The sequence below is a fragment of the Camelus bactrianus genome, chromosome 2 (assembly GCF_048773025.1).
Source record: "Camelus bactrianus isolate YW-2024 breed Bactrian camel chromosome 2, ASM4877302v1, whole genome shotgun sequence".
In the NCBI taxonomy this organism is placed as follows: domain Eukaryota; kingdom Metazoa; phylum Chordata; class Mammalia; order Artiodactyla; family Camelidae; genus Camelus; species Camelus bactrianus.
In genome coordinates, this window is record NC_133540.1 from 131,494,629 (window position 1) to 131,517,514 (window position 22,886).

A 22,886-nucleotide genomic window follows, 5' to 3' on the forward strand; every position below is an offset into this window, starting at 1 on the left:
GCTTTTAATATACTTTTTAGAAATTGTCTCCACCAAAGTCATGAAAATCTTTGCCTTTATTTTTTTCTAGAGGCTTCATGGTTTTACTTTACACATTGAGATCTATAATCCATCTGAAATTGATAGGTGTGTGTGATATGCAGTATTAGTGAGAATTCATCTTTCTCCACATGGATGTACAACTGACGCAGAACCATGACTTTAAGTTAGCTAAGCTCTCTAGGTGCCTGTTTAGGCCTTAGCAAAATAGGTATAATTGTGTACTCCCCTGGAGTTGTTGCAAGTATTGTAAGAGTAAGGATGTGATACAAGTTAATCACTCAGTATGTTTAACATCAGCAGGTGAGCTTTATTCGTGTAGCTTCTCATTCTTATAATCAGCATGCCTTAACCCCTCCTATGTGCAGCCCACTGTGCTAGTTGCAGAGTTCACTTTAGATAATCCCACAGAGGCAGGAACACAATTTCTGTTGTTTACTTATGTAACTGAAGCCCCTAGACCAGAGTCTGACACATGGCTGGTGCTCAGTGAATACTTGTTTAATAAACCATCCTGCACATGTGAGCACAAGAAGAAATATCTGGAGAGTCTCTGCAGCATGACTTACAACAAGGGAAAAGTAAAAACAACCATGATGAGACTCAGTAAGAGATAGATAAACTTTGTAAATATTAAATAAAATGTATACATGATGATATGATATAGGATACTGTATTAAAATGATTCAAATAATATGTCATACATGATTCAATCACTGCCGTTTCAAAATAAATGAAATAAAAATCGATAGCACTGAAAGAAGAAATAAAAAAATCCACAGTTATAGTTGGGGACTTACTAGCAGTTGATAGAAGTTCTGGACAGAAAGTCAGCAGGGATATAAAAGAACTGAACTACCCAATTGCCATTTAAAGAACATTTCACCAAATAACAGCAGAAAGAACTTCTTTTTTTTTTTCAAGTGTCCATGGAACATTCACAAAAATATATCAATTCCTGGTTCATAAAGCAAACCTCAACAAACTTGAAAAAAATGAAATCGTGACAGTCTGCGCTCTGGCCATAATGGAACCCAACTAGGATTCAGTAACAGAAGAACAGGAAAATCTTCAAGTACTTGGAAATTAAACAAACTTCTAATAATCCTTGGGTTAAAGAATAAGCCTCAAAAGAAATAAAATGCATACACATGAATGAAAATGGAAATACAGCATATCAAAATGTGTAGGTTCAAATTCAGCTAAAGCTGTGATGAGAGGGAAATTTATAGCTCCAGATGCTTACATTAGAAAAGGGGAAATGTCTCAAATTAATAATCTAGTTTTGATCTCAAAAAACTGAAAAATGAGAAAAATAAACTGGTTCAAAGCTAGTAGAAAGAAATAGAGTAGAATCAATGAAACTGAAAATGGGAGAGCAGTAGAAAAAACATCAATGGAACTACAGGCTGGTTCTTCCAAAAAAAAAAAAAATGGATAATACTCTTACAAGGCTGACAAATATAAACTGAGAGAACACACTATGAAACTATGAAAATCAAGAGTGAAACAGAGGCTATCACTACAGATTATGCAGCCTTAAAAGGATAATATGGGAATTATTATCTGAACAACTTTATACTCATAAGTTTGATAGCTTAGAAGAAAGGGACCAATTCCTCAAAATCTAGAAACTACCAAAACCTAACCAAGAAAAAATTAACTTAAATAATCCTGTAACTTATGTAAATTGAATTCAAAGTTAGAACTCCAGAAAAATGAAATTCTGTGTCTAGATAGTTTCACTAGAAAGTTCTAACAAATATTTTAAAAATTAACACCAATTCTCAATAGTCTCTTTCAGGAAACAGATGAGAAGTGAACACTTCCCAGTTCATTCTATGACACTTGTGTTACCCTGATACCAAAGGCAGATTAAAGACAGTGCAATGAAAGGAAACTGCAGGCCAGTATCTGTCACAAGTACAGCCTTCTCTGCCCTGCACAGAAGGTCGGAGCTACTGCTCCGTGCTCGCAATCAGCTTGTCCACATGAACAAAACATTCACCTCTCCCTTGTTCCGCGTTTCTCCTCTCCGTCGCTTCCATCTGTCTTCATTAGTTAGACACTGCAAAACCTTTAGAGGTATGCAGAAGCAAGCGTAAATTTAATTTATAAATTAAATGAAACAAGCCACAAGAACAGTGCTCAGCATTTCTGCAGAGGGGTGGCACTTAAGAGTCTGCAGAACCTGCTGTGTAGCTGGCAGATGGGGAGGGACGTGGACTTGCATCTTGCCTTTGCATCATCCTGTGATTTCTCCTGCCCTAAACCTCCTGGAGAGCTGGATGGCATGTGAGAGTCTCCCCTTCCTGGTACTTGGCTTGTGGGAGGCAGATGGAAGCCAACCAGCCACATTTGACTTCCTGGGCAGAGACAGAGACAGAGCCAGAGCACCGAGGGTCAGCATGTTGGAATGGCTTGAAGACTCTTGTAGCTCAAATCGAATAATAATAATAAAAAACCTGGCTTATTGTTGTGCATGTTGTTAAAGGCATATGTATGAAGCACAATTCAAGTTTGATAAATTCCTTTTTATTTGTCTGCTGTGAGCTGATGGAAGGCTCGGCAGCCCATTCTTGGATTTCCGTAGCCTAAGAGAGTGTTTTTAGCTCCTCTCTTGCTGGGTGTTAAGTCTCTGAGAATCACTGGAAGTGAGCATGGTGAGGGGACCACTCTCTGTCTGCTCCCCATCAGAGATCGAATTGGACAGGAAATGGTCTCAGGAGATGCTTGGCTCCTTGTCCCTGTGGGTGGACACAGTAAGGACTCAGGGAGACGAATCAGACATGTGGCTTGTCCTGCCGCAAGGGCTTCCAGAATGACTGTCCCACAGAGTCATCTCTGGGCACTTGGCTCCTTTGTCTTAAGAAGTGGAGAAAGGCATATGTTTTAAATGGTCAAGTGGCATCGCAGTGCAGGAAGACTAAGAAAGGTCTGGGGTTTCCTGCAGAAGGTCCCTTTGCTTTCCAAGCCTCCCCCGCCATTAACAGCACGCAGCTGGTTGAAGGTCTCCAGGGTCCAGGCGCTGGGCAAGGTGAGGTGAAGCGAGGGGGCACTGAGTGCTGTGTCCTCACTCGGATGTTTCCCCACGTACACACCACCTCTCTCCTGTGTGCTCACCTGCGTTTTCACGCCTGGGTAACGTGGCTGCCCTGTAGTGCGCGCCTCCCGAGGCTGGTGGCAGAGGACGTGACGCACTGTGGGAGGAGGAACCTGACCTGGTGACTGGAGACAAGTCAGCCTCTCTTGGCCTCGGTGTCCTTTAAGTCCCCCTCCCAGGGATACGCCTGGAGGGCCCGCGGTGGGGGTCTCCAAATGGCACCTCTTTTTCCTACGTGAGTTTGGAACCAGTTGAGAGACAGACGTGGGGGTCATGGAGGTCAGAGTGTCAGTTTTGTTGCTGGCACAGTTACTGACGACCTTGGCTTTAGTTCTTTGCTGTGGGAGCACATTTTTATATTATTACTGGAAAGCTTATCAAGCATAAATACAGCTTTTATGTATTTCTGAAAAAAATTTTTATTGAAGGATAGTTGATTTATAACGGTGTGCTAGTTTCTGGTGTGCAGCATGCTGATTCAGTGACGTGTATACATTATATTTGTTTTCTTCAGATTCTTATCCATTATAGGTTATTACAAGATACTGAGTATAGTTCCCTGTGCTATACAGTCGGTGCTTGTAGTTTATCTACTTTATATGTAGTAGTGTGTGTATATTAACCCCAAACTCCTAATTTCTCCCTTCACCCCCGACTCCCTCTCACCCCCAGTAACCAAAAGTTTGTTTTCTGTGTCTGTGGGTCTGTTTCTAGTTTGTAAATAAGTACATTTGAATCAATTTTTTAGATTCCACATTCCAGTGATGTTATGTGATACTTATCTTTCTTTGTGTGACTGACTTCACTTAGCGTGGTAACCTCTGGGTCCAGCCGTGTTGCTGCAAGCGGCATTATTTCATTCACGTTGTGGCTGAGTAGTATATAATATATTCCATACGTTTATATATAGACTTGGCTTTAGTTCTGCATCCAGAAGGGCTTGCTAACACTTCAGCTTTGAAGTGGAATCACCCCCAAGGAAATAGGGGACACCCGCAGGACCCCACTCTACAATCTGGCCCCTGGCTTGGCAAGAGGCAAAGCAGATCCGGAAGCCCGAAGGGACAGCAGAGGGGCCGAGCTGAGCACACTCACAACTCCTTCCCCGTGCTCGTCACATAGATCACACCTGCTTCCTGCGCGGGAGTGAGACAGCTGTGGAGAGAGTCTACCAGAGGCACCGTCAGCTAATGGGAGAGCACGGTCTTTGTGACAAGAGGGCAGAGACAAAGGAAGCTCCTGGAAGCAGTAGCATGAACAGCATGCGGACCCGGTACCGATGCAGGGCTTCGCTCCCCGTCAACCCTCACCTCCCGTCTCCCTCTGTGTGCTACCTTCCCCTCCTCCACCCTTCAGCCCTGCAGATTGACAGACCGACACAGACGGGGTATTTTGGGTGTCTGTGACCCCTTCATTCCTGAGTGGGTCTGTGCTAAATGCAGGGGGGACAAAACTCAACAAGCCGGGTCCCTGTGGCCTACCGTTGGCTGCCTGGCAGAGAGAAGAGAGCAGGAGAGAGAGGGTCCCTTGTGCCATGAGGAAGTGCTTCCCAGAGCCTCGTGCGGGAATTCTAGATTCCGGAGTTGGGCTGTCTTGTTACCTGGGAGCTGTTCTGTCGCCTCACGGAACCTCAGTGTCCACATCGATCAAAGGCAGGTCATGGTAACGCCTACCGCGGCGGGCCGCTGGGAGGCTGAAACGAGTTACATACACAAAGCACGCAGAGCAGTGCCTGGCACGCGGTGGGCCCCACATCGGTGATAACTGCTACAGGGCGCAAAGGAACAAAAAGAGGGTCACCCAGCTCAGTCCTCCAGAGCTGGGGAAGGCTCCTAGGAGCGGGAGCACCCACTACTCCGGCGTTGCTCAGCCTCAGCACCGTGGACACCTGAGCCAGATCATTCTTTGTGGTGGAGCGTCCTGACCACTGCCGGATATTTAGTAGCGCCCCCGTCCTCTGCCCACTATGTGCCAGCAGGAATCGCCCCCACCCAGTTATAACAACCAGAATGTCTCCAGACATGGTCAAATGTCCCTATGGAAGCAAAGTTGCCCCTGGTTGGAAACCACTGCTCTAATCCGAGAAGGGGATGATGGCCCAGGGTAGAGGTGGGACTAGGGACATCGTGGGTGAGCAGGTAGGGGTAAGAAAGTGACAACAGAGTCTCCTTGGGGATGTAGGGTCCGGGGCCCGGGGCAAAAGAGGATCTTCAGGAGTGGATCGTCCGGGCCACTTGTCACGGCACAGGACATCAAACTCCAGCCCTTATGATTGTCCCAAACTCCCATGAACTGTGTGGGGCAACTTCTCCCCCTGGATTCCAGCTTCTGGTACTGGGCTGGGTGCGCGGGAAGCCAACAGGGTGCTCCTTGGTGTGTGCACGTGCAACTAACTGCATTTCTGACGTCGCCCCTGAGGGCATTCGCCAGCGTTCTCTAAATTTATCCTTTTATTAAGAAAGTTCGTCTGGGAACATGATGTCCAGACCACTTAGCTGTTGCCCCATGAAGCACCGCTTTTCTGGAGTTGGACTTTGATGCATTCTGTCTGCTTTCGGGAACATCATACAAAAATCCCCTGTTAAACGCATGACTCTATTCAGAGCTATTTCCTCTGGCTCATTGTTCACGTTGCAGAATGCCATCTCTAAAGAATCCCGTGGGAGAGATTTCCCTCTGGCTTCTACGTCAGCAAGAAACATATTAAACATAAAAATGAACAATTGATTTGTTTTTTTCACATTGACCCTTGAATCCTAAAGCTGATTGTGTCTCTCACTTTGCTCTGGTTGCTGGAAAGATTAGAGACACCTTGATGGCCGACGTCAGGCAAGCAGGCAAGTTCTTTGGGCCTGAATTGGGGTGTTTTTACCTGCATCCACTTTCCTGAATACCTTTTTTATTCTTTGACTTGATCTGTGGCTTACTTGTTTTTGATTGTAGTGTGTTATATATATTTTGCAAGTCATTTTTAAACCTTTTTGGAATAAGGTAGGAAATTAATACATCTTTTTAAAAAACGTAACAGACATTGAGTTCTGCATGGTGGCCTATTTCAACATCCAGGCCAGCAGTGGTGCCTCCCCAGCTCCGGTCCTTCTTTGGTCCTGCACGTTGAGCCTAATTACCCAGATTTCTCCATGATCAGTGTTACTGCAGTTGAGTGTAGGTTGCTCATTCATGATCTCCATCTTTCCCCTGACAATTTGCCGCATTATCATGAGAGCATAGTTACAATTCCAGTCCAAGAAGAAGCAAGAAGAACAATGGCACAGAGCTGTGGAGCGGCCCCAACCACAGACGGATACGTGCAGGGTCCTTCTCTGTTCTCCAACGATAACATTGAGTCTCCTTGGGAGTGTAGAGTCCACGGCCCAGGGCGAAAACGGATCTGTAGCCAAAAAAAAGAAAAAAAAGCCATAACCCAAGTTATTGTTTACATTGTGGTTCTCTTTGCATTTTGGATTTCCTCTTTAGAATTCATCCTGGTCTGCAGCTTTCTCGCCTGAAGATTCGTATTCTCCTCCAAAGTGTTCTAATGGAATATTTAGCTGCGCATGGAGGGTGCAGAACTCACTGGTTATTAACATAACATTTCAATAGTCCATCAACTGTTAGAGCACAAATTGAGCATCTGTAGGTGGCCTATTATAACTGATTCCTGTCATTTATTTTTGAGCATCTGAATCCTTGTCTCCAGGAGCAAATGTGTGGAAAGATGTATCGGATGACTGTTTCAGTTCCAAGGGACGGAAATACAATGTTAAGTAGTTTCCATCAAAAAATACAGTCATTGCCCATGCAGTTCAGGGACGGAGCACCCTTCTGCCCAGACTGGAGCCCTCACTCCGGCAGCGCCTCTCTGTGTTCTGAGCTCTCAGCCCTGCTTGACTTCCTGCATCTTCACTCTCCAGATGCGTCTTATCTTCACTTTGGGCAGCAGGGTCTAGACAGCCCTTAGTTGCAGCCTCTAGCCTGGCGCACCCAGAGGAAGAGATTTTACTTTCAGCATCTACACACTGATTCTGGGAACAGCCCCAGGGGTCCTGGTGAACCAACACCAGTGGCCAGGGGAGGTGCCTGCACGTCCTGGTCACTTTCTCATCTCCTTGTGGAGAAGGAGGAGCAGGAATCATCAGGCGGCTCCAACAGGGCCCCCTGAAATGAGGAGGGAGAATCCAAAATGAATCAGAAACGGGGGGACGAAGAGCGTTTTGAGACCAGACTTTCTACAAGCAAGTGACGCCTCTTGGCCACTCTTCTTGAAATCAACCCAAAAAACCCGCTTCATCATACAAAGTCAGCATTGCCAGGACACCAGAACGGGGTGAGGACAGTGGTAGGTAGGAAAATATGCGCTAGTGTCGCTTGGAACATTAGATGCAAAAATCCTAAATGAAATTTGTCAACCTGAATCCAGTAGAAATATATGTATGTTTATTGTACATGATACATATTATCTACCAGGAGGGGTTTTGTCTGGAAACGTCAAGACGGTTTAATATTTAAAAAACAAAAAAACTCTGTACCCACTCTTGATAAAAATTCTTAGTCTAGAAAGCAACTTTCCTTTTTTAAATTTTTAAAATTTTTATACAGTTTTTAAAGGTTAACTTCCATTTATGAAGTTATTACAAAATATTGGCTCTATTCTCCGTGTTGCACAATGTATCCTTGATTCTACCTTACACCCAATAGTTGGTGCCTCCCCCTCCCCCACCCCCACATTGCCCCTCCCCTTCCCTCTCTCCACTGGTAACCATTGGTTTGTTCTATCTGTGAGTCTGCGTCTTTTTTGTTATATTCACTAGTTTGTTGTATTTTTTAGATTCCACATATCAGTGATGTCATACAGTGTTTATCTTTCTCTGTCTGACTCATCTCACTTAGCTCAATGCCAAGTCCCCCTATTTGCTGCAAATGGCAGATTTTCTTTTTTACTGCTGAGTAATATTCCATTGTGTATATTCACTACATCTTTATCCATTCATCTGTTAATGGACACTTAGGTTGCTTCCGTATCTTAGCTATTGTGAATAATGCTGCTATGAACATTGGGGTGCATGTATCTTTTCAAATTAGTGTTTTTGTTTTTTGTTTTGCCTTGCTTTGTTTTTTTGGATATGTACCCAGGAGTGGAATTTCTGGGTCATATGGTAGTCCTATTTTTAGTTTTAGTTTGCACCGATTCACATTCCCAACAGTGTACAAGGGTTCCCTTTCCCCACGTCCTCGCCAATGTTTGCTTTTGTGTTCTTTTTGATGACATCCATTCTGACAGGTGTGAGGTGGTACCTCATTGTAGTTCTGATTTGCATTCCCCTGATGATTAGTGATGTTGAGCATCTTTTCATGTGCCTGTCGGCCATCTGCTTTTCCTCTTGAGAAAAAATGTCTATTCAATTCTTCTGCTCATTTTATAATTGGGTAATTTGTTTTTTTGATGTTGAGCTGTATGAGCTATTTGTATCTGTTGGATATTAATCCCTTACCAGTCATATCATTTGCAAATATTTTCTTCTATTCAGCAGGTTGTTTTTTCGATTTGTTGATTTCCTCTGCTGTGCAAAAGTAGAAAGCAATTTTCTTAACTGAATAAATGATACCCACCAAATATCTACAGCAAACTATTTATTTAATGGAGAAAGTTTATTACATTCCAGAACAAGATTTAAGATTCCCATCACCACCTCTTATAATGAATGCTTTACTGGAGGCCCTGGATAGTACAATAAAACAAGAAAAAGAAATAAGAGGCATAAGGATGGGAAGAATGTAAACACAGCAGTTTTTTGTAGAAGATACAATCATCTTCGTATGATAAGCAAGCCCAGAGCATCGGTGGAAAAGTTATCTGAACTAATAACTAAGAGATCTGCCAAGTTGCTGGATTTAAGTCAAACATAAGCAGTTCTGGAGCGCGCTTCTCCTCAAGCAAGGACCATTTAGTACAGCTTCCTTTAAAGATTACCTTCACCATAGCAATAGAATCTATGTTACAATATCAGAATAAAAATGCATGCATGCCAGGCCTTTAAGGAGAAAATTATAAAACTATAGTGACAAACATAAAAAGACCAGGACAAGCAGATATTTCATGTTCATGGAAAGGCTGGAAGAGCTCAGCATTATAAAAATACTAATTCTCTGTCACTTGTAAATTCAACATAATTCCAAACAAAAGTCAAAGCAGAGTTTTTTAAGACACCAAATACATTTATTCTAAAATTTCCATGAAAGAGTAAAGATTAACCAACGCAGATGGCTATGACCATGTTGAAAGAAGGGTTTGAAGCGTGGTGCTCACGCTATCAGCTGTGGAGGCCCTTGGTCTCCTGCTCCAGGCTCTAGTGTGTCAGGAACTTCCTTGTTTGATTCTCTCTGGCCTTCTGTGGGCCCAGAAGCATCACTCAGACGGACCCACCAGGAACAACCCTGTTTGGAAAGGCCAGTACCGCCAGCCTGTGAGCCGACATTGGGCAAGCTTCGTTGGCATCCAGCCACTCCTGGGATGCGTCACTTGAAGCAGTGATCACGTGGCAGACTCAGCATACACTTGCCCTGAAACAGACATAAAGTCCAGCGGGTGCCCTCCAGGTGACCCTGGACAACCCCACGAGCCCCTGCAGCACCTCGTTCCTGCCTGAGCAGGTAGACACTCCTCCACCCCTGAAGTGAGGCTGAGACAGGAGGGGAGAAGCCGGTCTGGGTCACCACCTTTGGATCGTCATTGGCTAAGATGCTCAAAATGGGAGATGAGAGATGCTGTCCCCAAGACCCTATAGTCCTGGACTTCAAGCACCAGAAGCTTCACACCATCCTCTGTCTGATTCACAGTCCCTGTGTGTTCCAGACCCAGTGTGCCGCTCGTCTGCAGAGACCTTTCCACGCCCTTCTCTTGCTGGAGAGCTGAGTTCCTCCCTCCACACACCCCACTGCGTTCCATACAGACGCCTACAGCACGTGTGCTCTTGCATGACCAGTGCCTGTTGCCTTCCTCTCTCGGGACTGTGTGCTCCTTCAGAGTGAGGACAATTGCTTTGTCCCATTGTCCCCAGCACACAGCCCAGTGTGTCACAGAACAGGTGCTCTGAACACATCTGGTCAATTGACAGTTCAGGGTCGCAATAAACCGCCCCCCTCCCCCGTGCCTTGATTCTGAACACATAGAAACGGTGGCTGAGATGTACCAGGACTGTGACTTTGCGGCGGCCATTTCCTCTCTCTCTGGATCCCAGTCTCTGTAATAACAGGGCTGACGAGACTAGATGGCACTTGAGGTTCCTTCCACCCCTGGAATTCCTCATCCTGTGAGCACATGGTCTGTCACTTCTCCTGTGGCCCAGTCAGGTTCCCTCCCCGGGGCCGTCAGGGAAACACAGCGCGTGCACACCACAGCCGCATCCCAGCAGTGTGTCGTCCTAAGAGCACTGTGAGAGCCGGGGCTCCAGGTGCCTGTCCCTCCCTGACACTGACCCACTGAGTTCCTTCTTCCCTCGTCTGCCAAGTGAGGGGAGTGGCCCGCCTGGCCCAGGTCTGACAGTCCAGGATCCGGGACACAGATCTGAGCTTCCGCGACGCCCTTCTTGCGTTCCGTGGCTCTGTATGGAATGTGACAGCACTTTGTGGTGCTGCGGTTCTGGTTTACAGTTGTTTAACATCATTCTCAGAGTTTATAGGTTGGCTCTTCTGCCCTTAAAAGCCTCAGGTGCATTTGCTATTACTTTGGGGGAAAAACACCCCAAAACTTAGTGGCTCAAAACACAACCATTTAATTATCTTATGTTCTGCGGGTGGACTGGGCTCAGTGGGGCAGTTGTTCTGCTCTGCGTGATGTCAGCTGGGGCTGCAGCGGAATATCCTGGTTCCCAGCATGGCTCGCTGTCACGGCTGCCGGTTGGTGCTGGCTGTCCCTGGGCGCTCAGCTGGGGCTGTTGAGCAGAGCGCCTTGGTTTTCCTTCTCATGGCCTCTCCACAGGGCTTGGGCTCTGGCCAGATTCCAGGAAGCAGTGTGAGTAGAAATAGCCAGTACGCATAAAGCCTGGGTGTGTCTTGCCAGAACATTGCTGCCTTGAAGGGAAGCAAGCCCCGCATGTGGAGAACAGGGGCGTCACTAAGGAGGGGCTGCAGCTTGAGGGGATGAGGTGCTGAAGTTCTGGCAACATCGAATTAAACTAAGTACTAAAAACAAAGTAATATGTTGGAGTCTAGTTTTGATTAAAATGCCACTTGTCAGCCAGAGCCTGAGGACCACTGTGACTTGGGCAGCATCATCGCCTCTCTCTGAGCCTCAGTTTGCTCTTCTGTAAAGTGGGGGCATTGGTCTGGGGGCATTTGTCTTGCAGACACTGGAGCCATCTCCATCCCTAACTTCCCCTGCCCCTCGGTGCCCCTAGGTACTCCTTCCAGGACGAGGAGGACATGTTCATGGTGGTGGACCTGCTGCTGGGAGGGGACCTGCGCTACCACCTGCAGCAGAATGTGCACTTCACGGAGGGGGCCGTGAAGCTCTACATCTGCGAGCTGGCCCTGGCGCTGGAGTACCTGCAGAGGCACCACATCATCCACAGGTAACCGGCTGCTGGCGGGATGCCTGGGGACAGGGACGCGTTGGGCGCAGGGAGCAGCAGGAGTCTGCTGGGGAGAGTATTTTCTCACTGACATTCTTTAGAAGCGGCCGTGCGTGGAGAACAACTTTATTATTGCTTTTACATTCTCTCCGGACAGCATACTCCCTTGTTACCTGCAGCAAGCGGAATACTCCCACTGCCTGTGTCCGCACCTCTCTTGGTACCCCCACCCACCCCCTGCTTAGCGATGTGGCTGGTGGTTGCCCTTCACTTTTCCATTCCAGTGTGTCTGAGGGAGGCTGGAGTGTCCTGACCCTCCAGTCTCAGGCTGAAAGGTCACAGTGGCATTAGTTGGGAATGTGAAGGATTCTACCCTCTTCTTTTCCATACTTTGAAATCAGTGCTGTGCACCCTGGAGGATTTCTTCCTCTTGGGAAGCTTCAGAGCTGGCTCTGGGCTTCGGGTTCAGGCTCTGAGTTTCTGCTGCCTCCTCGGGGCCTTGGCTTCTCCTTCTCTGAGCACCGCACCACCACAGCCAGCCAGGTGAGCAAGGTGAGTTTGACTGCAGAGTCAGGGGGCCAGCGAGAGGCTTCAGAAAGCAGTGGTGCTGTTAATGAGGTCTTCTCACGGACCCCAGAGGAGGGGGTTGGTGTGAATGACTTGTAATTTGTTCACTCGTGGTTGTGCGCTGGGTCTAGCTGGTCTTCTTCTGACTTACACGGTTTTGGAAGACTTGGGAGAGACAGGGACTAGAACTTCTAGGTAAAGATGGCAGATTAAGCATACGCGTGCGCGCGCGCGCACACACACACACACACACACACACACTTACATTCCCTTCCTTCTAAAATCTCCATAAAATAACAGTAAGGAATGTTTGAAAAATGGTAAATTCACAAGGATGGGGAAAAGTAAAGAGGAGGCTATAGCAAAACATGATGGGGGAGGGGAGATTAGAGAGAAGAGGCAGAGTAGTAAATGGCTTAGGACACCAGAAACTGGATTTTAAGTCATCACTAGGGAGAACCAAGGGCTGGCATACACTGGAGGATCCCCCAAAGGCTCAGGAATTGACAGCCATCAACATTTGTGGAAGGAGGAAGAGGGGGTAAAAAAAGAGGCTAAAATGAGGTGTATTGTTTGAAAGCCTTTTAAGAAGTCTGGAGAACAGATCTGCTGGCCCATCCTGAGTGACTGGAGGGCTGTCCCTTCCTCCTCCAAGCAGAAGACAGAACGTTTGTCCCCTGAAGAGAGCGTCTGGACTGAAGGACAGCAAGCCTCTTGAGTTGGGATACGGGACTGAAAAGAGCAAGGCCGACTAGACACATGTGTACCAGGTGCTGAAGTAACACGCCCTCCCTACTCCAGCTGGGCTCCGGAAACGGCCTCTCCGGGCCTTCCTCCTCCAGTCTGGAGACTGGAATGATTTCTGTAGGGGTGTGGCTGAGCCGGGAGGAAAGAGATTGTGACATCTGAGGTTCCCCAAGACCCTTGGAGTGTAGTTCACACTCAGCAAGCCCTGCTCGTTTGCTGTAAGCTCCCAACTAGGGTAAGTACCCACCAAAGCTCGTCAGGCATCCAGAGAAACCTTCTAACATGGACAACGAGAGCTGCACAGTCAAATGGAGAAAGAAAAAAAAAAGCTTGGAATAAACAGAGACTCTGCCAGGTTTGACAGAGTCAACCGTGATCAGCATTTTCAGAGGGATTAAGAGATTTTGGCAATTGTAAAATAAGAAATACTATGTTTATTTAAAATTCAGAGAACAAACATCAAATCAGAGGCCTTATAAATTAAAAAATATGAAAGGAAAAATGAACAATTCAACAGATGTTATGGAAGATAAAGTTGAGGATATCCCTTATACAGGAGAATAAAAAGGCAAATAGAAAATAGAAGAAAAATTAGAGGACCAGTATGGTGAATTCAACATCAGAGAGAGAAGGGGGAAGGAAGGAAAGGAAAGGGAAGGAGGAAGGAAGAAAGAAAAAGAAAGAAAGGAAAAAGGAGAGAAAGGAGTGAGAAAACACGGGAGAAGAAAGCATCAGTGAAGTAAGGAAAATCTCCCAGGCCTGAAATACATGAACTTCCAAGGTGAAGGCTCTGCCCAGGATGCAGGGTAACGACTAGAAACAGGCACACATCCAAACCAAAACCAGACCAAGAGAACACTTCAGATCTGATAAGCTTCCACAGAAGAACAGCAGGACACAAAGGCTGAGGAATCAGAACAGTTCTGGATTATCATACGTTAGAAGGCAGCGGAGACAGGCTAATCCATCAAATGTGAGATGCATGCTTTCACAAGTTCAAGGTCTTAAACAAGGTACCTCTCATATACCTTTTCTCGAGTAGCTATTAGAAAGTGAGATGGCCTCCACTAAATGAAAGAGTAAATCAAGGAGGAAGAAGTGGAATAGGAAAGCTGGAGCTCTGGCAGAGGAGCGAGAGAGGAAGAGGAAATCTCCAGGGTGATGGGAGGTTCAGGGTGTCAGTTGTGCCTAAGGTGGGACCATGACCAGTTCTAACTGGAGTTGGATCAAAAGACTCTGGAAGAGACTTCTCCAGGAAGGGTGAGCTGATTGAATTCCTGAGGCATCAGGCTGCTTGTCACACGCCAGGCCAATAAATCAAGAGACAAGGTGTTGGGGCAAGGAATAGAGACTTATTTGGAAACCCAGCAGACCGAGAAGATGGTGGACTAGTGTCCCAAAGAACCATCTTGCCTGAGTTAGAATTCAGGCTTCTTTATCCTAAAAGGGGAGTGAGTAAAGTCAGACATTTCCTGGGTCCCGTCAGCCTCCAGAGGGGATGTGTTCATTCCTCCCTTCCTGCACTCAGTCACAGGTGGGCCTGGTCAGGGTGTTTTCCTGTGAGCTAAACAAAGGTATTTTAGCTTAATGCTTATTACCTGGGAGGCGGGGTTCCCAGAGATGGGCCATTATGCATAATGTAAGCTTATAGGCAACATCCCTTTAGTGATTACCTTGTAACAAAAGCAGTAGAAGACAAAGGTTTAAGTAAAAGAAACATATGGAGTCAGATTTGTCCTTCCCTATTACACCTTGAGAGATTTGTTTATTAGTTGGTAAGAATGTGAAGTTGAACTGATGAGAAGTTTGGGGGGGGGGGGGGACTCAACAATAAATACAAGGTGATTTTTAACTCCAAGGAATAAAAGGGCTGGACAGGACGCTGTGTCTAGTAGTTTATTACATGCATCGTCTCTACATAGCAATACTTAATCACCTAAACCCTGAAAACTGACCTAAGCAAAAATGCAATAATACCCCCTTGGGGAAATGAGGGGATGGGCAGGTGAGTGTGTCTCGGGGGAGAGGGAGAAGGAAAGACTGCTACGTATGTTGCCAGCGTTTAGGTTCGTGTCTCATGGAGAAAGAACTCAGAGATGAGACCTGGAGTAAAGTGAGGATGTATTAAGGGGCAGATAGTCCACCCTCAAGGGGAGAGCGGGCGGGCTCGGGTGAGCGGCTGCACTGAAGTTCTTGGGAGGTTGGTTACAGAGGGTGTAAAAAATGAAGGGGTGGAATATTCATCGGGGAGGAAGGGGGTTGGAGTCATATTCCCTGATTTTCATCCCTGCTCTACCTTCCTGAAGGGAGGAGGGATTTTTGTCCTTATTTAGTCTGGATCTGGTGTGTCATGGCATCAGTGCGTGATGGGTGCTTCTAATCTGCAAGGCTAATTTTATTGTGATGAGGGCATAAGGCGCAAAAGGTTACATTCAGACACTGGAGATTCCTGCCTTTTCCCACCTTTCTTTGCCTGCCTCTAGGACACTTGTCACCCCAAAATGTGTGATTTCTTACCAGTCCAGAGGTTCCTGCTTTTCTCTGTCTGCCCAAGAACACCAGTTGTTACATGATGTACGGTTTCCCGCCATTTGCCCCGTGCTCCCGTTCCTCTGCTCATATCCACTCTCTGCCTACTGCAGCACACCCTCCTCTCCCATAGTGGGAAGCCAACAGACAGAGCCAGAAATTGAAACATGCAGGAGTCCTATACATCTATCATTTTAAGAAAAGGAGCTAAACACCAAAGTTGTAGCGTGAGAAAGATGAACGGGTGGAGAGGGAGAAATGGGGGAGAAAGTGACAGGGACTGTGGCTACACTGTCACAACGCTTTCAGGACGGCTTGATGCTCCGAGTTGTTTGCATGTATAGTTTTGACACAAATAAGGACAAACACAACAAAATGAAAAAGAAAACTGAGGAGGAGGAGAAAGAGAGGAAGAAGTAGAACGTGGAGGTGGGGGGAGGAGGAAGTGTAACGTCCGGAGCGGGAACAGCAGTAGTGCCGACCGTGGAGCAGCAGCAGTAGGAGCAGCAGGAGGTGGGAGCGAGCTCAGCGTAACCCAGAGGCTGCTTCCCGACGGCCCACGTTGGTTCACACCGCCGCTGACTAGCTTCTGCCATCTGGGTCTGTAAGCTCTGTGCGCCATTTGTTAAGGAAGGTCACCCCATACCAGAGTAGCCTCTGGGGGCTGGCTGGGCTTCTCTGAAGGTGCTGGAAGGAGCGAGCTCTGTACCGATCCATGGCACGAGCGTCATTCATCAGTTACCATGGTCGCTCCTCCACTGGCGTGCAGTAGATGACCTGCCCAAATCCCCCCAGACCCTGAGTCATGGGGACATTGATGAGATAAAGGCCAGGCAGAAAATGGAACTAAATGTCCCATAAAAGCATGATGATTGGAACCATTTCATTATATTCAACAAAGGTTTTTAAGTTGCTCTATGTGGGGCCTTTGGCCCTTGGATTCTAGATCTGCTGTGGAGAACGAGAGCTATCCCACAATACAGGGGAATTTTTAAAAATCCACTAAGTAAATGGAATTCCCTTACCATTTCAAACATTGCACACTTGGCAGAGGTTTGAGTTGGGCTTTCTTTCCCTCCCATATGGTTCAATAAATCTTTTTCATTGTGTCTATGGGTACAGACTTGAAATTATGTGTGTCTGTACACGTGGTGCATAGGGGTATATGACAGTGCTATGCAATGTTTTGCCTTAATTCAACAGCTGAATTCAGAAGCCACCCGCTGCATGTGTACACGACACTGTCAATGCCGTATTTTATACAGACAGATGAATGTTGCTTCTTTCAAAGTAGCCACGCTGGCAAGTGGCAGGATCATTTCACAAGTGCAAGCCTGAGTTGGCTTGCCGAGAATTTCTGCCTTCCATCTTGCTGGACTTGGAAATGTTACTCAGCTTCACCTGCTTAACTTTTTGAGCCTCTGTTTCCTAATCTGTAAAATAAGCCTGATGACACCCCCTTTACTGGGCTACCATGCAGATTCCCTGAGAAAAAGTTCATAAAGGACTTACCTGTGCCCAGGGCCGTTGAAGTCCCTCATTCCGCTTTCTTTCATCTTGCGGAATTGACTTTGAAACCAGGTGTTTATTTATACTCAGCGGTGACAAAATCTCCATCCTCTGAGGGTAGTGTTGTAGGTCTGTAGAGAATAAAAGCTACTCCAGAGTACAGCCAGGTGAGTTTGAAAGTGCCCGCGCAGGAAAATACCATAGTGGGTTCAAAATAAATCATTGTTGTAAAGCAATTAGAAGGGCTTACTTTTTAGAGCACTCGAGTTGGCCTTTCATTGTTTCAAAACACTCTGGGCCAGAAGTATGCCAGCCCCTGGGAAGAAAACGATGGATGGCACCCTTGCCTGCATGTGCGCAGGTCCTCGGCTGGAAGCGGCAACCACTCTAGAGGCCAAATGACTGCAGTCCAGGGTGAGGACCTGAGCCGGGGCAGTGCACAGCGGCCGGCGGGGGCTCTGAGGAGGACACCCAGCCCTGACTGAAGCAGGGGCAGGGCGGGGACACAGGAGGCTGGCGAGGCTTCCTATGGGATGTGCATCTGTGGTTTGCAGGACAAATAGCAGTCATCCCAGAGAAGAGGAGCTCGGGCGGCACTGGGCAGAGGGGCTCCTGCGTGAGCGGCCTGGGTGGGCGGGGCCTGCGTGGGTCAGGGTGGCAGGGAGCACGTCCTGAGACCCTTGCTCCTGTCGCTCATTGATCGGTGGAAGCTTGGGAGTGATGTGATCCAACTGGTAATCGAGAATGACCTTTCCTGAAGACACCTCCCCAGAGGGCCCTTCAGCCAGAGCGGGTCCCTGGACGGACTAGGACCCCAGAGGGGCTGGTCATACAAAATCAGATCAGAATAGCAACAGTGGTGGTGAATCTGTGTTATTAAACTGACGTGTCTGTGCTACTTTAAACTGTATTTATATACATACATAGACACACGTGTTATGTGTGTGCACTTATATGCACGTGTGTGTGTATTTATACACACACACACACAAGCAGTGTCTCATTTAATTCTCACATCAATAAAGTGGGCTAGTCATAGCAGCATTATTTACAATAGCCAAGACATGTAAACAGCTTAAATGTCCATCAACAGATGACTGGTAAAGAAGATGTGGTATATTTATACAATGGAATACTACTCAGCCATAAAAACCGACAACATAACGCCATTTGCAGCAACATGGGTGCTCCTGGAGAATGTCATTCTAAGTGAAGTAAGCCAGAAAGAGAAAAATACCATATGAGATTGCTTATATGTGGAATCTAAAAACAAACAAACAAAGCATAAATACAGAACAGAAATAGACTCATAGACATAGAATACAGACTTGTGGTTGCCAAGGGGGTGGGGGTTGGTAAGAGATAGACGGGATTTCAAAATTGTAGAATAGATAAACAAGATTATACTGTATAGCACAGGGAAATATATACAAGATCTTATGGTAGCTCACAGAGAAAGGAATGTGACAATGAATATATATATGTTCATGTATAATTGAAAAATCGTGCTCTACACTGGAATTTGACACAACATTGTAAAATGATTATAAATCAATAAAAAATGTTTAAAAAAAAAAGTGGGCTAGGTGCTATAATTATCGCCATTTTTTCAGAGCAATCAGGTGATCTGTGCACAGCGGGCTGGTCACGGAACCGGGTTTCACACCAAGCCCAGGTCCCTGCCGGTGCGCACGCGCTGTCCTGGCTTTCTTAATCATTCGAATGCGTAAGTGCGTTGAACTGCTTATTAAGCGCTTGTCTGCCTGCGCACCTGAACAGAAAAATAAGCACAGATGGACCTCCTGGACTCCTCACAACCACCCCGAGGAAGGCTCTATCCCAGCAGAGGGCAGGAAGAAAGCAGGCTTCTGGCAGTAACGCCCGCCGCCCAAGTTCACACCTGACGTACTGCCCGGCCCAGAGTAACTGCTCCAGACCCCTCCTTGAGTCAGTGAAGAACGAATCACTGAAGGAAGAAAGGAAAGACAGGCCTGACTTGAAATGACCTGAAAACACGAGTTCAGATTCCATCAGTCACTAGCCGTGTCTTGCACTGCCTCCTGTAACTTGTCTGCCAAATTTCCCTTGATGTCTGAGGAGTCAGCCTCTTGACGGTTTCTCGGGGGGCCCAAAAGCAGCCTGCCACAGGCATGAAATTCCCTTGAAATCTCATGTGGGATGTTAAAAATGTCTCAGAGTTTTGCATCCCCCTCCAGTACAGAGTCCTGACTCTTTTGGTACATGAGGTGTGCTTTGAGGAACCACATTTCATCAGGAAATAAAGGAACAATGAAGGCTTCTTGGCGTCTCCTTGGTCAGTGGCAGGCACGGCTGCATTACATCTGACAATTTAGGGAAAATGGGCTGATTGGAAGAGAGCTCACGGCTCAGGTGAGGTTCAGGGCACCAGCCATCCTCTCCTTCGTCTTATTTTTAGATCCAATCCAATCACATAAATATGAGCCTCTAAACAGCAAGCTTGTTCACTGTTTTGAACAGAGCAGAGCTCTAAATGATAATTGGAGTGGGTTTGGGGCAACATTTTCAAGCATCTCTTGGAAAAAATTTTCAGCAGTGAGGTTATTTCTACCAAACTGTGGTCTGAAAATGCCTGAAACCCCACGGGCAGTGTCTTTTACTCCCGCGGGAAGATCTGGCAATGAAGTCTGGTTATTTATATAGCGCACGTTCTTTTGCTTCCAGCCCTGAATTTGCATCCCATGTAAATGAGCTCACAGTCTCAAAGGTTTGTGGTCCCAGTGATCCTTCACTGCCTTGGCCTCACAACCTTCCTTTCCAAGGCAGGAATCTCATCAGATAGACGAGAAACAGCTACAGCTTTGCCTTGGAGTTGTTAATTGAAAGTATTCAGCCTGGAGAAAATGTCTGCTTAATGAGTTCGGTATTCGGGAAGCTCTATCGTTAAAGCTAATTATAAATTTTATTTGAGGGCGGTTTCTCTATAAACTTTGTCAGAAATCGATTTTTTCCCCTTTCTATCTTTAGGAACAATAATAGTTTAATCCTGAAACACTAGCAGGCAATTTCTTTAAACTAGCGTTTTCTATGAGAAGATCAAGCTTCTCAAAGTCCCGTCTCATTTCACCACAAATTGCCTAAAAGATAAGTATACAAATGCTAAGTTTTATAAAATTGATCATTTTTAGCACTTTATTGCATACACTGAGAAAATAAAGAAGTAATAATTTTTTTGCTATGAAGTATAGAGTTAAGTCCAGACCTTAATTTTTAGTAGATCGTATGTGTACATGCTGTAAAGTTAAAAACGTTCGAAGGTGTGTAAGGGGAAAATCAGTGCCGATCCTCCCGTTATTTTGAGGAGATAAATTTTATACTTAAATATTGAAATTTAATATTTATAAATTTAAATATTTTCACTTATTGAAAGCAGATGCTTCAAACTGCCCCTTTGAATTCACCCTTTGTGTTCCCTGTGGACAATTTAATTCTAAAATGTTAACATATAAAAAGTAAATGATGCACATGCAAGTACACACACACACACACACACACACACACACACACACACACACACACACACACACAACATTTGGGACCCTTTAAATCCTTGGGTGGGACCAGTGTGAGGAGCGGAGCACTCCCCAGGGCAGGGCTTGGAACTGAGCTTTGTGCATATTTATGTGCAGTAAGAATTTAAATGCAGAGCATCGTCCCCATATTTGGAATCTGTGATTGGAAGTTAACAGAAATCACCCTGTCTGTAAGATGCTACGCCCGTGATGGAGACTGACCTTCGCTGAGTGCTCGGCATGTGCCAGGCTCTGTGTTAAGTTCTCGGCAGGTGTGACCTCCTCCAATCCCAACAGCAGCCAGCGGAGGCGGGGCCTGTTATCAGCCCCGCTTTACAGGTGAGACCTTGCCTGGGAGCGAACAGTAAGTGGACACCGCAAGTCACCAAGCTCTCACTGTCTCCGTGCTGATAATAAGTGGCAGTCAAGTTCTCCACTCACATGTACACTTGGAGGCGAGGGGAGAGCCCAGTGGTAGAGTGTGTGCTCAGCGTGCACAAGGTCCTGGGTTCAATCCCCGGTACCTCCATTAAAAATAAATAAATAAACCTAATTACCTACCCCCCCACACCCCTGGACAAAAAAAGAAAAATAAAAACAAAATAAAGTGATAGGGAACATAAAGGAGTCATAAAAACTGGCTTCGGGATCATTCAGGCTTTTGGGAAATGTAGCTTCTAGGTTGGACGTTGCTCTGGGGAGAAGGGGAGAGTCCCCAAGACAGAGCATTCTAGAAGAATGTTCCCTGGGCATTGTGAATGTGTGTGCCGGCAGCAGTAGGAATTGTGAGAACCCTTTTGGAAAGATATTTGGCAATAAGAATCAAGTACTTTTAAAACATTCAGACACTCTGACCCACTGGTTTCACTTCTTGGAATGCACTAGAAGGCTCCAGTCCGGCCGGCATAAAAAATTCTAAGCATGAAGACACATTATTACAGCATCGCTTACGGTAACCGATAGTTTTGAAAAAAGCTAAAGGAAGGAAATCGGCTCAGCCAGTTGTATACCTGTTTTGAAGAGACTTGAGACTATGATACACGCACATATATAGGTCTCACTATGAAACTCCTGTAGTATTAAAAGGGGTTATTTTTATGATCTTGTAAGAAAATTATAGCTTATAAAATTGCATGACTATGTAAAGAAATGTCTGTTTATGAAAACAAAAAAGACTCAGTTTTCCAACGCACTGGGATTGGAGGGAGATTTTCCTTTCCTTTTTTTCTAGTTTGAAAGTTTCTTTAATGAGCATGTCATCCTTTTAATGAAGAAAATCAAAGCATAACTTTCTCTCTAAAGGGAAGGTGTTTGACTTTGTTTTTTGCTAATTTTGACTTTTTTATAATAGTGCTGTTTTCTTTATGGCTACATCCATAAGCATTTGTATATTCAGATGTGCAATTTAGTAATTTTCTATAGAAATTAGTGTGTTTTTAATACTGATTTAAATTAGCTGATGTTCCCCTTATATATGTTTTTCTAGATATTTGTTGAAAACTATATAGTTGGGTTGTGGGGGGCAAGTATCTTAGAAAAGCAAAAACATTTGATTAAAAATCAGGGCTATAAACATCACTTTAACATCGTCCTAAATTTTGGTGCTTTAGACTTACAATTGGTCTATAAAACATGAGCTTGAGATTGGACTGCCTGGATTGGAAAATCCTAACGCCACCACTTAAGCCAAATGTGAGAGCTGAGCAAAGTTTGTCTTCTCAGTCCTCAGTTTTGTCATCTTTGAAATGGACTTATGTGAGAAGGGATGAAATGACCCGTGTAGCACTCAGAGCGTAATGCCTGCCTCACACATCCTAAGCCTTCAGTGAGAGCCCTAATGAAATAATGATAATTAATAAAGAAAGGCTAAAACTGATATGACCTATTTTTGTATTGCAAATATCCTCCCCACCCCTCTCTGTCAACGCTGCGCCCAGAATAAACTGCCAGTTCTTATCAGGTTAAAGAAGAAACACTTCAGCAACCCTTCTCCGCTCCTCTTGGGACCAGGGTCATAGCAATGAGAAAGGAAGTTTCAGATGGGGAAAAAAAAATTGAAGACATGCAAAAGTGTCATTTAGGATGAAAATTCCAATTCAATTTCAGGAGTAACTTCGTTATTTCTAAGCACAAAGCTTGCTTTCCCTTCTGTTACGGGCAAGCATTTTGAGAATTTATGGCTTTGTGATGATAAAAAAAGTGAGACACAAGAGAATCCTATTTATTCCTTAAAGGGATTGTTCCATCTCCAGGGTATAAATTACTCCTGCA

The 22,886-nt window shown here is 45.6% G+C and overlaps 1 protein-coding gene across 3 annotated transcripts in view; it reads left to right on the forward strand.

The window, feature by feature from the left end:
• Positions 1-22,886, forward strand: part of STK32B (serine/threonine kinase 32B) — a 301,945-nt gene that overhangs the window by 175,255 nt on the left and 103,804 nt on the right. For all 3 annotated transcript variants that reach the window (XM_074350416.1, XM_074350409.1, XM_074350427.1), the window contains one exon: positions 11,539-11,712. In XM_074350416.1, coding sequence (XP_074206517.1) covers positions 11,539-11,712 — 174 coding nt within the window. The remainder of the gene's footprint in view (positions 1-11,538; positions 11,713-22,886) is intronic.